Genomic DNA, 15,414 nt, shown 5'->3' with positions numbered 1-15,414 from the left:
GACAAAAATTATTATCTTCAGAGCCTATATAACACTGGAAGTTATTGCCAGTTCTTAATAAACACTTTGTGAAAAATGTTGAGTAGACAGGCTTGATAATCTTTCCTTAAAATCCAGTGAAAATTGTTATCCTAATCCCTGAAGGACCAACTAGAGGTAACACAATTGTAAGCACACAAAGTGCCTGTTGAATCCTGCATGGAAAGGCTCTGTGGCAGGTCAGGTGGGGACTGGAAGCTCCTTTTGGCAGTAGAATTGAATTGTGGAGGATTTTTTTTCCCTTTTAAAGGAACAGCTCTGCTTACTGCAATTAGACCCATGCCACCTTTGATGGTGAGAAGTAATCAAGGGTGAGCCCCCCTGGTAAAGCTTTAGCCATCCTTCATTTCAAGCAAGGGACATTGTCAAGAGGGCAGAGATGACACCTGAAGTGTATTTTATGTGTGGAACCTCAAAAGGAATAAAATGTCAGTTACAACAGGAAAAATAGCCTGGAATCATGGTTAAGTGGTGAGGAAGGAAGAGAGGTCTGGTCAGAGAAATGACATAAGGCAATTTCAGTGATGCTGAGTGATGTTTAATAGTATCCGAGGGAAGATCACTGTTGGAAACAGTCAGCAAAATTCTGCTACAATTTACTCCAGCGGGCTGGAAATAATTTCTCTGAAATCAGTGAGTTTAGAGGCAGCACATTTAAAAGCCAATGATCATCTGTTCAGTTATTTCATCACAATCCACCAAACTTTTCCATTTATGAAATCACTCAAAACATAGCAATTAACAAAGGAAATCTCAGTGGGTTCACAGTCGGTTTATGAAACAAAAACTGCTCTAGTGACAATTTTATGTGTGTGGTTGAGCTGTGTCTCTCTCTGTCTAACAATCCTGCCTTAACCAAAAACTTCAGATGCTGCAAGGCAACTGCAGCCACATTTAACAGAGCTGTAGCTGGTCAATAGATGTCCACACATGATGCACGTGCGTGCACAGTTTTTCCTTGCTTTCATTCACTCTGCTTTTCGCAAAAAAGCATTATGTGGTATTGTGTCACTGCATCTAGTATTATTTAATTCTATATGGAATTTATTGTTGTGAAAAAAGGAAAATTTTTGAGAATCATGACTGAATGCTGCAGCTGGAGGAATATGGAAGCACCTTTTCTTTGACAAGACTTACTTTACTGACTTAATTACCAGTTGCTCAATAGCACATCAAGAAGGCTGGGATGAAAGTCCTCTCTGTAACAGCTGACAAAACCAGGTATAGACAGGAAAATGTGTGTGCTGGGATCAGTTCCAGCCGTTTGATGTTTGCCTGTGAGGATAATTAGACTTTCAGCAGGTTTTGCCTCATGCTGTGTTTTACCCTGGGACTGTGTAATTTTAACTTTCCTCAGCTGCTGAGCAATGCTCAGGTGACCTGGGAGGGGGCTTTTGTTCAGCCTCAACTTTGACTTTTGGGGACAATGCTGTGTTCTCACTCAGAACATCCCTCTGAGCAAGTAGCTTTCTCAGGAGTATAGTCTTTACATGCCTCCTTTTTCCAGCATCCCTTTGTGTGGCAGCACTGTGTCCATAATCACAAAATCCAGAACAGGAAAAGACATTTTTAGTGTCTCTTAGTAACACAGTATAGACACACAATTCATATAAATTACCTAGTAAATGCATCCATTTCCTGAAGGTTGCACAGGGTAAGGCCCTGCAAATGCAATTTAAATAAACACAAATTCAAGGAAATGCCTGTGATTTATCTGTAAGAGACAGCGTGGTGTGATGTTCTGGTAAGGAGGGAGAAAATTAATTCTGGCTGTTGAAGCTCTGTCTCTCTGTGGGCTGAGAGCACAGAGTGAAAGCAAAGCACTATTTCTTCCTTCTGGCTTTTTCTTAGGCCTTTAGATGTGATTAAAAGCACACATTTCTCTACAGAAATTGCAAAATGTGTAAGTGACTGCAAGAGCTGTGGCCATACGTTCCTGTGACGACAGCCAGAGCCATGAACAAGGTCCCCTCCCACCTGCTCTGTCCTGGTGTGACAATGTCCTCAGGTGTGGCCGCCCTCCAGCCTGGCTGGGCTCTGAACCAGCTCTGCCCTAAAAGATGAGCTGTGGCACCTGGAGCACTGTAGTACCTAAAGCACCTCGCAGAACTGCCTGATTCACCTGGTCAGAAATCACAAATCCAGCTGTGCCTCTCTCGCCAGATGCTGACATGCAAGAGAGAAGGAAATGCCGTTTTTAAATCGAGTACAAAGAAGCAAACTTAACCCAAGTTTACTCTAGAGCACCGAAGTTTTATTTTCAGTTACACTTCATTTTACTGTGGCAAATGTTTCCATGAAAGCATCTTTAAGTGGTTGTTAAATAAATTTTGTTTAGAAAGGTATCAATTGAGTAAATTTCATTTGCTCTGAAAAAACTGATTGCACTTCAACATTTCTCTGTTAGTCCTCTACCACTACAATTTTACAAGATATTTAGCTTATTATATTAAGAAATGTACTAGCTCTATAAGGTTTAATTTCCAATTCTACCAATACCCTTCTATTATATATTTATTTTTGGCACAAATTTTATTAAGGACAATTCTAAATGTATTACTGTTTCTTTGTCAAACTTTTTTCAGAAGAATAACATTTTGTCTCCTAAAAGAAAAAATATATAAAGAAACACAGAATTATTACATTTGGAAAAGGCCTCTAACATCACTGAGTCCAACCATTAACACAGCACTGCCAAGTCCACCACTAAACCACATCCCTGAGTGCCACATCTACACATTTTTTACAGACCTCTAGGGATGGTGATTCCCTAGACATCTCCTGGACAGCCTGTTCCAGTGTTTGGCAGCCCTTTCACTGAAGATAATGTTCCTAATATCCAATCTAAACCTCCCCTGGTACAACTGGAAGCCATTTCCCACTGGGAGCTTTTCAGTCACTCAGCCCCCAGCCTGGAGCTCTGCAGGGGGTTGTGCTCAAGTGCAGAACCAAACACTTTGCTTTGTAGAACCCCAAATATAGAGTTCTATATATAAACATGTATTGTTCCCATTCATAGAACTTCCTTCCCATTTCAGAACATGTGTTTAGAACTGAAAATACTTTCTGTCCTTTATATAACTTTAATTTTTTGTTATCAAGGTTTTGCTAAGATTGATACTAACACCACAAAACTTCCTGAACAGAATGTGCATTAAACTCTACCAACTGTTTTCAGTAAGAGTGTTTTATATATTTACTAAAGTAGGAAACACTTTCTTTTGAGGTGTCTGATATTGAGAAGCTTTTTTTGAATTGAAGTATGCTCTTGAGGGAGTAAAAGAAGAGAAAGTAAAAATAAAGGGGCCATGGAGATCATGAAAATTTGTAGTGACAAGAGACATGGAGTCCTAGTGGTTTTCTTATCTGTGTGTGAGTTACAATACATGAGATTTTTACACAATACTCTGCACTGCTTCTTGAGGGTTTCTAAAGCTGTTAGCTTGTGATCAAGCACTTGGCACTTTTAAACATAGATCCTCATAAAACCTTGATTAGATACCAAGAAATGTCAACAGTCCAGAACTTAGAAAAATATTTAATGACTTATCCAATGATTTTATTTCTGACAGGATAGGTGTCAGAGATGTAATTTATCCCATAAAATCTGCCAGAATATTCATAGCACATATTACACCTTTTTTCATGATGTCTGGTCTGTATTCTGCTGTCCATCTGTACCTGACACAAAGAAGCAGGAGAAAACCCACTGGGCTGACAGCCATTATCTTAGAGGGCAATTTCTTTAAATAATGTCTAGCTCCTCTGCTGCTCTCTGCCATGGGATTTGGCTTTCCTGATTCCATCCCTTCTCTGTAGTCCAAGAGGATGTTCTGTGTTAGTCAAGCAACCATTTTACCCTGGCAAGTCTTAAAAATCAAAGCATCCTGCAAAGAAACAGAAGACTACACTGAGAAAATTCCACTCCTGACACTGTTTCTTAATTGACACTGTTTCAATTTTTACCCTTTTTAAAGTGCTGACCCTAAGTCTTATTCTGCTTAGATGGGGGACAATTTTATAGGATCTCCAATGTCCCATATAGAGGTTGCACCCCTGGATACAAGCAGGGCTTTGCCTGAGAATAGGTATCACATGATTCCCATTTTAGAGTCCTTTTCTTAAAGGATCAGACCCAATGTGTAAGTAAAATTTGTCAGGCTCTGGTATTTGCGTAACAGCCAAGGGGAAATTTTAATGCAACACCTTCCTATGCAGGTGGTGGCCGCCTTCAAAGCCTTCAAATTCGAGTGGTTCACCTGTTGTGTCTGTGAAATGCTCAGGTAAAGCCATTTTTGTGCCTGGCAGCTGCAGGGCTCAGCTCAAGCTGGGACACTCAGTGCTGAGGCAGTGATGATAATGCAGGGTAGAATTGTCTATAAAAGTGGAAACACTCAAAAAACCCCTGAACCCCAAAAGGTTCAGCATTCCACACTCTGGTGCATTAGTTTGGAAAAACACAAACTGTCAATCTTTGGAAAGAATAGAACTTGGCTGTAAGAGCCTAACATTCACCCTATTTCTTATTTAGTTATTACTTTTATTTAAATGTAAACATTTAAAACAAACAAATAGACTCAAAAGCACTACAACTTAATGTTGTGGTACTAAAGGATCTTTTAATTATTCCCACTTTACAGTGTTTTAGAAGTGGGATAAGACATGGCATAAATGTTGAATAGTTTTTTACTTACCATAAAAAATTAAAAGTCCTTATTTTAGGTTGCATTTCAAGTGCTCAGCAGAGCTCATTCCTTGGTGTCAGCCATGAAACTGAAGCCACAGAGAATGGCTTAAAATACTTCTCTGTGTCCAGCTAACTTTTTTGGGAAGGGTAGAGGTTTCATGTGTTTCTCTTCCTGCCCCATTCAGACACAGAAATGCAGCAACAGAACCAGGGGCAGAATTCAAGGAAATTCCCTGCAGGGGATATTCAGATCATGCTTGTACCAGTACTGTGTTCTCTCTGTATTTCATTTGCAAGTTCATAATATTTTAGCACATTATGTTTCCAATATGAATGCATTTCTGCCCCCCACCCCTTTTCATTTTCCCTCTCATGTATGCTCAAAGCCGTATAAATTACATGGCCACTAAATCAAAAGATGTCACAAATAATGGGATCTACTGTGTGTTGACAGGGCTGGCTGTGGAAGCCACATAAAACCTGCTTGTAGCCAAGTTTAGTCCTGCATAGATTAAGTCAAAAGGGTCTTTGCCAATGTCTCTGCTGGAGTACATTTGATAATATATTCTTTTAATATGTGTGAAGATATCAAGATTTAAATGAAAATAAATTCATCCACATCATAATTGAAATTTCTATTTATTAATAAGTGGTGCAGTTTTTAAAGACAGAACATAAAAAAATCAGTTAAGAAGTATTGTTTGCATAATATATTGAAATAAACATATTAAATTTGTTCAAATATTGGACAGTGCCAGAATAGAAATTACACATACAGTTTAAAAATTACAATAAATGATATTATAAAGAGCACTAAAGGCCACTTGTATAAAAGTTGTGTTCCCTTGTCAGCCAGAATCTGAAAAGCATCTTTGTAGCATGGAGAAGATTTCAGTGAGCAAGGCACAAATACTAGTAATAATAAGATGCCATAACTAGAAAACAAAATGCAGTTGGCTATGTAACCTTCAGTCTCAGCATGTTCTTCATGATGGAAATAGGATCCCATTTTTAATATTTTGCTTCAGTTCACTTCAGGGGGAAGCTACTCAAAGCTGCATTGGGAAGGATCAAATCTTACAGCCTAAAAAACCAGAAGGAAAAATGATGCCTGGAATCTTCATTCCCAGAGTGCCCAGCTATATACACTTGAAAATGCCCCTTTTTCCTCTGCACCTCTTAAAATAATCTTCAAATTGAGCACTCACGTCCAGCTGTGTTCCTGAAAAAGTGACATCCCATCAAATTCATGGGGTGCTTTAGGAAATTTAGGTTTGCAGCTCTTAGACACCTAGAGCTTGGTGGTGGGGGCTGTGGGGTGAGAGGAACCCCGATCCAGCTCTTCCCTCGCATGCTCTGCAGTAACCAGGATGGATTTACTTCTTTCCTAAGCAGATGTGACCCCTCTGCAGCAGCTGGGCTCCCAGCAGGGGTGAGGGGGCTCCTCACTCTGCATTTTCTGATTGATTTAGGCTGTGATCTTGCCCCACTACCCCCAGGTTCAGGTGGGCTTTAGTTTGCAGCACTCATGGGCCACCACTTGAAGCAGAAAAATTTTAAACTATTTCCACTCTGGACCATAATAATGCAGCAATATTTAAAAAAAAAAAAACAAAAAAAACAGAGCAAATATAGCCAAAAGTAAATTTAGGGACTTCTAAATCAATCTCTCCATGGGTTGAATTCCCTTTTATTTAGATGGGAGTCAGAGTGATAAATTCAGGTCAGGGAAAAGCCAAGGCAAGGACAACAGCCATTATCTGACTAGATTTTTTTTTTTTTTAAGTGTCAACTCTTTAAGTAGAGCATAAACCACATCTATCATACTTTCATACTTCAACTCAGCATTCACTTTTGCCTTATTCAAATAGTCCCAGTTTGCATCTAAAATTAGGAAGCTTAATTGATAATAATGCTGCAAAGAGAGGCATACAATGTAAACACAGATTCACCTTTCTGAAAACTTCCAGACATCTTTCATTTTTTTGGGACTGAAAATCACTCTCAAAATGTAGCCAAGAAGAATGTCTCCAGATCAGTGCTGTCCTTCACAAGGAAATGTACAAGTAATGGCAGATTAGAACCTTGCTCCCAGTGCATCACTGCGAGAAGGTTTCTAACTTACTTCAAGGAGAGCAGAGAAAAGCTACACAATTTCAAATTACAAAAAATATCTCAAGGCCTGAAATGAGATGAGAGTCATCAAAGTCATTAATACTTTTTAATGTTAAGTATATGCAAACAAAGTGCCACTGTCAGTTGAGATGCTAGAAAGATCTGACCCAAAGAGAATTGATAACTCTTAAACTAAAACATCATGAAGAAGAAGGTATAAATCTAATTAATTTGTATTACAAAGACTATTATTGACCCAGATGCCTTTCTCAAATGGAATTGTGAATAGAGATTCCTTGTGTGTGGAAACAGGTGTCATTCTTAATGTCTCACAGAGAGTTTATTTTGCTTTGTCCAGTATCTATGGCTGGCACATGAACCACAGTTCCAAGGTGGATGCACTCCCTGGACTCACATTGATTGAAGTCTGGTGATTTGTGGGCACATCCCAGGTCAGGGATGGTCTCCAGATCTCACCTTGCTGGTGACACCTTGACACAGATCTGTTGTCATCACAGACAGCAGAACTGATGGATGCCCTGTTTTTAACCCTGATGATGTAAATGGTAGAGAGCTGCTAACAACAGCACCGTTATGAACAGAGCAGGAACAGAATTCAATACTAAGAAAGAAAAATAAATATTAAAATAAGCCTGTCTCATTTCCTGGATCTTCTTCACGGGACTCACATATGTCTGCTGCAGAGGATCTTGCTGAGTTTATCACCAGTGCTTTTTAAGAAGAGGCAGATCTTATCTGGCATCATTAAATATTTCATGATGTGGCTACAAATGCCTGACCTGACACCTTAAAGATGCATATTGCAAATTGGTGATTGCAGGCCAGAGAAAATACTAACTTCAAGACAGTTCATCTGCTAAGTGTGCACAGTGCAGGGCAGCCCAAATCCTGCTTTCTCTGGGGCTGTACACTGTGTGCAGGTAAAAATTCATCCAAGTCTCTGTCCTCTCTTGGATTTTCTCTTGGAAAGAACATAAGTTTATAAGGAGGCTGTTTATGGATTTTCAGCTGGGTTTAATACTGAGAAAAGCTTCCTTTTCTACAATCTGTCATAGAAATGAACAGAAATCTGAAGAATTTCAGTAGGAATTGGACAGGGAACTTCATGGCATAGCCACTATCAAAGACAGTCAAAAACAAATTGATCAGACTGCACCTGCTTTTTGGCAGCCTTGATTTTTGATTGCTTAGCTCTAGAAAGCATTTAAAGGACTAAACTCAGATAAAACCAGTAGGAACAACAGGTCCTTGACATACAAGAAAACTGAAGCAGGCTTGTCTAGTAGATACTTACACTTCAGAAGTGTAGTAGTGTTAAAATAAGTATTTCAGTCTTTTCCATTCTCTTATGTGAGGGTTAAATATCACAAGTTGCCACAGACATTTATTACTGTTTCAGAAAGCCTGCAACAGGTAAAACACAGGTATTTCCAAGAACTGTAAGGGCCAAAGAATTCTCAATATGCCAAATTGTAACGAATTACACTTTGGTCATTTAGTTTTATTCTTTGCAGATTTCACCACAAAACTGTGCCAAATATGGATTATCTTTCAGGTCAATGCTATTTTCTCAATTTAGTAATTACCAAAATTGTGCCTCATACCATCATAGTTACTGGTTTCAGAATAGCTTCATGGACTCAGCTCAGTCTTCAAGGGCTGTAACTGGTCTGCAGTATTTAATCCAGTAACAACAGCAATTTGCTCTTCCTGAAGATCTGTCCCAGAAGGATGAAACATGATTTAGCTGAAGAATCAGATGAAGTAAGAAGATCCTAATCCTTTAGATGTCTCTTCCAATAGAGAAAAAACAATGAAGATGAAGGCAATGCCTGCATCTGGGAAAGAACAGAAGCTCCCTGGGTGGAATGAACACTTTGAGATGTCAACAATGCTGAGGAATTAAACTAAAAGTTTACTGTGGTCAGAAAAACCCAACAAAATATTGTTCATCGGAGCACTTTCAATCCAGGGCTGTGCAATTCCCAGTAAGCACTGGAAAGCCCAGAAACGTGTTCTTGGCTCAGACTGGATGTGCCAAAGAGGCTCAGTTGTGCAGCTGCAGTGTAACACAAGCAGTCTCTACAGAAAGTCCCTTTTGCAACATCTTTGGGTTAAACCCTTGCATCTTTGTTGGTCAGTGCCCTGGCCACAGTGGAGAAGTCGTGTGGAGTGACAGGGATTGTTCTGGACATGAGGTCGGGATGAGCCTTGGCCAAGAAGCTGCACCTTGGATCAGTGGGCAGAGGTGAAAGTCTTAACACTGACTGCATGGTCTCTGATCATCTGACATCTAAGCAAGTCACCTTCTGCCCTCTTTGAAGTTGCTAGAACATTTGGTCATTGTAGAAAACTGAGTTAAAGGTGAGATGAATCATCATGAATTTGATGTGTGCCTTTGTTGCTGTACCCTGTGCTCACTGACTCCTTTGTTTCCCACCAGCTGTAAAGCATGTACAGCCAACAAGCTGGACATGACATGGATGCTATTTCATGGACACATTGACTGACATTCACCTGTAGAGGATATTTGGATATGCTAGTTTCACCAGCTTTATAGGTCCTGCATTCCCACTGTAGTGGGGAGATCTTTGATTCATTTCCTTCCAGTGATTTTCCTGGTCTCTTCCTTCTCAGTAATTTCCTACTTCCATTAAAAATGTTTGGCTGAGGCCTAGGGAGCACACTTATCTCTCTGTTGCTCAAGGACACATGACAAAAGTGGTGACTATTTATTCATCCATTAATACTAAATATAGCACACATTCATGGATTTGGAGCACTCCATTTCCAAGAGAAAAAGTAAACAGAGAGAAACAGATCTCACACTGTAGAACTTTCAGGGAAGAGAATAGCAATTTTCTGCACATCTGAGGACTTCAAAGCACTTGGCAAATAATAGAGAATTGAGCCTTTCAACCTGTGAGCATGTGTGGAAGTGTAACTCCCAATTAAAAGATTGGGAAACAGAGGCTGAGTTACATTATGCTTCTTACTTAGCAGCACCTAAGTCAATAGAAGAGTGGAGTGTATAAACCTGGAGTTCTCTACACTGAACAACCTTACTTTTGTAACAAAGAAAATTTGGCCCCATAAGTAGCAAATAGACTTAGCAAAAGATTTTCTAAAAAAAAGCATTATAATCCTACTTTGAGCAATTTTATAAACATTATTGAAGATTTTCAAAGTATTTTGGGGGATTTCTATTTACATTTTACAATAAATAAATACATGTGATCAATCCCAGGAGGTGGCTTGGATGTTTTAAAATCCTACCCTTAATTTCATTTCAACATTGTATTTCAGGGATAATTATATAAGAGATCAAATGAGAAACACTTAGTTCACAAAACCATTTCAATAAGGTCATACTTTAACTCAGCTTTTCCCCTGCTTTTGATATTAGAAATTCTTGGCTTGCTTGATTAGAGATTGATTTGTTTATAATGGAAAATGATTCAGACGTTATGTTTCCACAAAGGGATATTGTTCCTGAAAATGTTTTTATTTTGCTGCTCTGTTTACAAAATGTAGCAAGGACCACTGTATCTTGTCTGTTATCAATTCACCATTGTTGTATTGAAGAGTACCAGATAGATATGCATCATGGAAGAAATCAGCTGTTCCATTTATATAGGGCAAAGTCATGCAAACCATGCTCAAAACTAAGCTCCTTAGTTTTGGTAGCATGAAAAAAACTGCATTAGTAAATTGTATGAAATGGTGCAGAATGACTACCACTAACATCACATGCATCTTATGCAGCCATTGGTGTTTTGAACTAGTAAGCTCTGGGTGTAGAGTAAGTGAGATATACAAAGTATGCTTACATTACAAGGAGAAGTCAGCCAGTGACTGCCCCCACACACACTTTTAAACTGGCTTGTTTGACGGGGTCCATACTGAATCTGAAATCCCATCTCCTGTAGAGGACAAAGGCATGGAGCCACTCGGTGTGAAGGGGTCTGTGTCTGTGTCTGTCTCCCCCTCTGCCAGGTAGCGTTTCTCTCTCATCCACGCCGACCCCCCGTTGGGGCCGAAGGGGAAGTCGTCTCTCTCCTGGGAGATGCTGAAGCCGCTCGGGGAGCGCTCGAGTTCCTCGTGGTTGACGGAGAGAAGGGACAGTGGGGTATCGCTGTCCCTCGTCAGGCTCCTTCTCTGCCTCGGAGACACCTTGTCTGAGTAAGGGCTCTGAAGGTCCCCGTGGCAGTGGTAGCTAACCTGGGAGTCCATTAATGTAAATATAGGCAAAACTGTTGGCCTTTCTGCATAAGCAGTTGAGGAAGATGTGGCTTGCAGTTTGCCAGAGTTTTGCCCACCTATTGACAAAGGTTGTGAGTGAGCCGTATGACCCCGTGCTGAGAAACCGTAGGGGCTGACTTTGTTGACTGGAACCTGCTGGAAGTTGTAAGGAGTTTCACGAGAACACTGCTCAGTGTATTTATATATTATTGTTTTTAATTCAGAATACTTGTTGTCTTCTCTCCTCTCCCTTGCAGGAGAAGCTGTTTCTTTCAATGGACTTATCTCAGCAACTTGTATCTGCAGCTGTTCCATATGATGCATATGCATATCAACAAGAAAATCCAGTTTCTTCCCCATGTCATTTACCTGAAAAATACCAATGTCATGATATTGCTTCAAGTCAGTTGTTCAAGAAAGGTCCATGATTCCATACATGCACTGCCCCTAACAATGGTGTGCTGCCACGTTTATTGGTCATGGAGGTTCTCACAATAACCGTGACCTTCCCTCAAAACTGGGCTGAAATTAATGACAGCTGATCCTCTAACTGCCTCAGGATAAGAAAACCCATCCCTATGAACTGTGACAAAAAAAAAATTAGTCTTGCTGGATATTTAGCAGTACAGTATCCAACAGGACTCTATAATGTTATGACAAAATCCTGATACCAGTGGTAAATAGCTATTACCAAAATACAATATATGGAATTACCTTTGCATACAGACCCATTCTCTAACTGTTAATCACAGAATCTTTGATGTTGGAAAAGACCTTTGAGATCATTGAGTCCAACCTATGACCTAACACTATCTAATAGCTCCACAACAGGACTAGTTAGTTTCCTTTCTCTTTTGGACAGGGCTCAAGAGTGCACAATCATTTTGAGTCCGGACCCTGCAGGAAAAGGGCTTGCTCACACCAAACACCAGATGTGATGAGTACTGAAGCTACAGGAATGAAAAAGTCCCACTTCCACATCATGGTTAGGATCTTCTGCCATACACAGTGACATTGATTCAACAAGGTTCAAAAGGCATACTTCCCAGGTAAGCAAATTCTGTCATGAAAAACTAGCAACATAGTTTTGTGATCATTAGAACAAGATCTCTGTGAGTCTTCACCACCACTAGCACAATTCTGCCTGGGTCAGCCAGAGTCATGCAGAGTTTATATCAGCTCTATCATTTCTGAACAAGAGGCTTAGCCTCTGTCATTGCCATGAAATTACTTACCTGCCGCTCAACTTTAACAAATTTTCCCATCATACTTTGGTCTTCAGTATCGGCTGCAGATGCTTTGGCTACATATGGTTCATTTCTGCAAAGAATTAATAACTCTATTAGTGTTCAATAATTCTTTGCATCACAATAAGCAATTTATGTCAGAAAACAGAATTACCATCTTGTGATTTATTCATATAGATCCTTGGAGCCCTTTTAGCTGTTTATAAAAACAGAAGTGAAAGTCTATTTTATGTGATGCTAATGCATTCCTAAAAAATATAATCTTGATTTTTTTTTTTTTTGTTTTGTTTTCAAATTTAAGATAAAGATTTAAAAGCCCCAGAAGTTCAAAATAAAATTTAATCTCCATACAGCTTGTTGGAATAATTTCAGGTTTGTGAAAATTACTGAGATAGTGCAGTCAGTGGGTCTACAGATGGCCATGTGTTTTTAAATCTAATTCTTTATGATTAGTGTCTTCGGAGACTGAATCTGAGTTTCAAGGATGAGTGTGGTTTTTTTTCTCAATTTCATTCTATCAAATAGTAAGTGTCAGAGATTGGAAATGCTGAAAAGAGACAGTCTGTTCTGGAGATTTAAAGCTGATTCAAGAATAGGTTTTCATCTTTGCAATGTCCTCCTGCCTGTCCACCAAATTCCTTAGGTAAGAAGATGATCTCCAACTAAAGAGTTTGATTTATAACTTCATGGGACCTTGGATTCTCAGGATCAAGTTAAACTTTTATCAAATGGTTTTCAAACTAATGTCAAAGGAATCAATATCTTCCCATAACCTATGCCAAAGTCTAGAAAAACAATTTCTGAGCACTTGCTCTTTAAGATAATTTGGAACAAATATACTCTAAGAATTTTAACATGGCCAATTCTTATCTTTCCTGACAAAATCAAAAATACAGCTGTGAATAAATTGTAGTAGAGCAAAATCTATACCTAAAACATATCAGATTTTCCACATTGGGCTACTGGTGATATGGGCTCATGCAGCTTTTGCAATCTGCTTTCCTCCCCAAATGATCACTGCCTCTTCCATATACTTAAGTCTCTTTCTTCACATTTACATGGTTTCAGATTTTTGCCTGTGTGGGATAATTTATTTTCTGAAAGATTGCTTTTGTTCTGAGCAACCACGACAGCTTTGGAGACAGATTGTGGATGGTCTTGTGTGGTTCTTGATGGATATTTATTGACAGATTGATAGTTGTAAACAACAGAAGAAATGTCATTTATTATTTAATTTTTTCTATGTGGAATGCAGCAATACAATAATATGGTGCAACTTTCACACCCAGAAATCTGTTATTACAATTTGTTTTGAGTATCTCTCACCAATCACTGATTTAAAAGCTACAGCATTAAAAATCTCTGCTTGCCATTTGGTGTGCACTTCAGGAAGATAACTAATTTACTTTCAAACTGTTAGTGATTTTTACTGAGCTTTTAAGTGGTTTTACAAGTTAAATGTTAGAAAATTAGCACATCAGCAATCAAATACATTCATTTAATTTAAAACCATATTTTCAAACTGTGGAGAAGCTGAGCTGGACAATTAAGAAGCCATTGTTTAGATTTCCATCATACATTGCTCTTAATGACTTTCTGGCTCAATATTTATTCACATATGTATCTCATAGCAACATATCCTCTCAGTATCATTACTGTAACAGTGGATGAACAAAGATTATGCTTATTTGAATTAATTAACTTTTTAATTCTGTGTTGGGCTGTGCTAATACTAGGTATAAAAGAATTCACCTGGGAGACTGTTGTGATGGGTAAGAAAAAGCTCCTCCCTTTTGGGATTTCTTATGCTTGGGAGTAGATGGAGGTCCAGGTGTAAAAATCATATCTACTCTGAAAAAAAGAAAAGTGCAACTGTGTAAGTCCATCTCCGAATGCTAACACATGACAGAATATGCTGTGCATCTCTGAAGCAAAGATTCAAAAAGGAAGCACGTGTTGATTTCGTAATATATTGAGGTTCATGATGTATCTGCTCTCTTTTGGGTCACAATCAATGGACTGAATTGCAATTACCTGGTAATTTAACAGTAATGCTCTAGCTCACTGTTTCCAAACTTCAGCATTTGAAACACAACTTCTTTTCCTTCAAAGGAACCAAACAGCATGATTGTCAGAAAATATCCAATAGCAGCTGCTCTTAAAAATGTCAGGAGACCCATCAGATTTAATGCAGGGTAATGAAAATCAGAACTTGGCAAAAGGTAGAATTTCTGACATTCCTAACAAACCAATAACATTCTGTCAGTTGTTGTTTCTAATTGTCAGCAATATTTCAGTCTTTACTAATTATTCTTTTGGCTTGAAAAGCATAACTTTAAATGAAGTTGAATAAGGAAGTCTACTCAATTTTTTTATTTGGCACAAAAGCAAAAGATTGTTTGGAATGCTCCAACCCATGTAATTATACTTTTTTACTATATCAAATATTCTTTTATTTGTCATATCCAACTGCTCAGGCGCAAGTAAGTCTCTGTTTATTCAGTTCACCTCCAAAAATGGCCACTTATCAATCAGCAATAGTCCACAGGCTAGTTATCTGCATTATGGGACAGTCCATGCAGATACCTTGCATGGTTTCACAGTGCCCCATGGAGTTTTGAAAATGGAACTTGAAGCAGCTCCAGGCAAGCCTCACAAAGCTGGCTAGATATTGGCTTGAATCCCCAGGCACTGCTGACAGACATGCTAAGTACTTGAAAAAGAGATAGCGCAGTGCATGGAAAGTCACTTTGAAATAAGAAATTACAGAGTTCAGCAGAAAGATCAGAGCAGCCTTTCAGAGCCAAGGTAAGTCCAGACAAGGTCCAAATGTGCAGCAAGAGTTGATTTCCCTCAGCCCATTTTTGAGAGAAATGAAGGTGATTGTGTGGCATTTTGCTGTTCAGAGTCACTGAGGGCCTCAGGGAATGTGCTGTGCAGAGACTGAGCACAGACAGCTGCACACATCTGCACGCACATCTGGACACACATCTGGACACACATCTGGACACATCTGGACAAACATCTGGACACATGTGCACTTAGGCCCACACAAATATACAG

At 39.1% G+C, this 15,414-nt stretch overlaps 1 protein-coding gene across 2 annotated transcripts in view; it reads right to left on the bottom strand.

Annotated features, from left to right (window-relative positions):
• Nucleotides 1–5,349: 5,349 nt before the first annotated feature.
• Nucleotides 5,350–15,414, bottom strand: part of KCNQ3 (potassium voltage-gated channel subfamily Q member 3) — a 197,437-nt gene continuing 187,372 nt past the window's right edge. For both annotated transcript variants that reach the window (XM_031504106.1, XM_021542366.2), the window contains 3 exons: nucleotides 14,104–14,202; nucleotides 12,340–12,424; nucleotides 5,350–11,473 (listed from right to left, as the gene is read on the bottom strand). In XM_031504106.1, coding sequence (XP_031359966.1) covers nucleotides 10,736–11,473; nucleotides 12,340–12,424; nucleotides 14,104–14,202 — 922 coding nt within the window. In that variant the 3' untranslated portion in view covers nucleotides 5,350–10,735. The remainder of the gene's footprint in view (nucleotides 11,474–12,339; nucleotides 12,425–14,103; nucleotides 14,203–15,414) is intronic.

Source organism: Lonchura striata, chromosome 1 (assembly GCF_046129695.1).
Source record: "Lonchura striata isolate bLonStr1 chromosome 1, bLonStr1.mat, whole genome shotgun sequence".
Lineage (NCBI taxonomy): Eukaryota > Metazoa > Chordata > Aves > Passeriformes > Estrildidae > Lonchura > Lonchura striata.
Note: the sequence above shows the minus strand (reverse complement) of the source record. Positions and strands in the feature narration are given on the sequence as shown.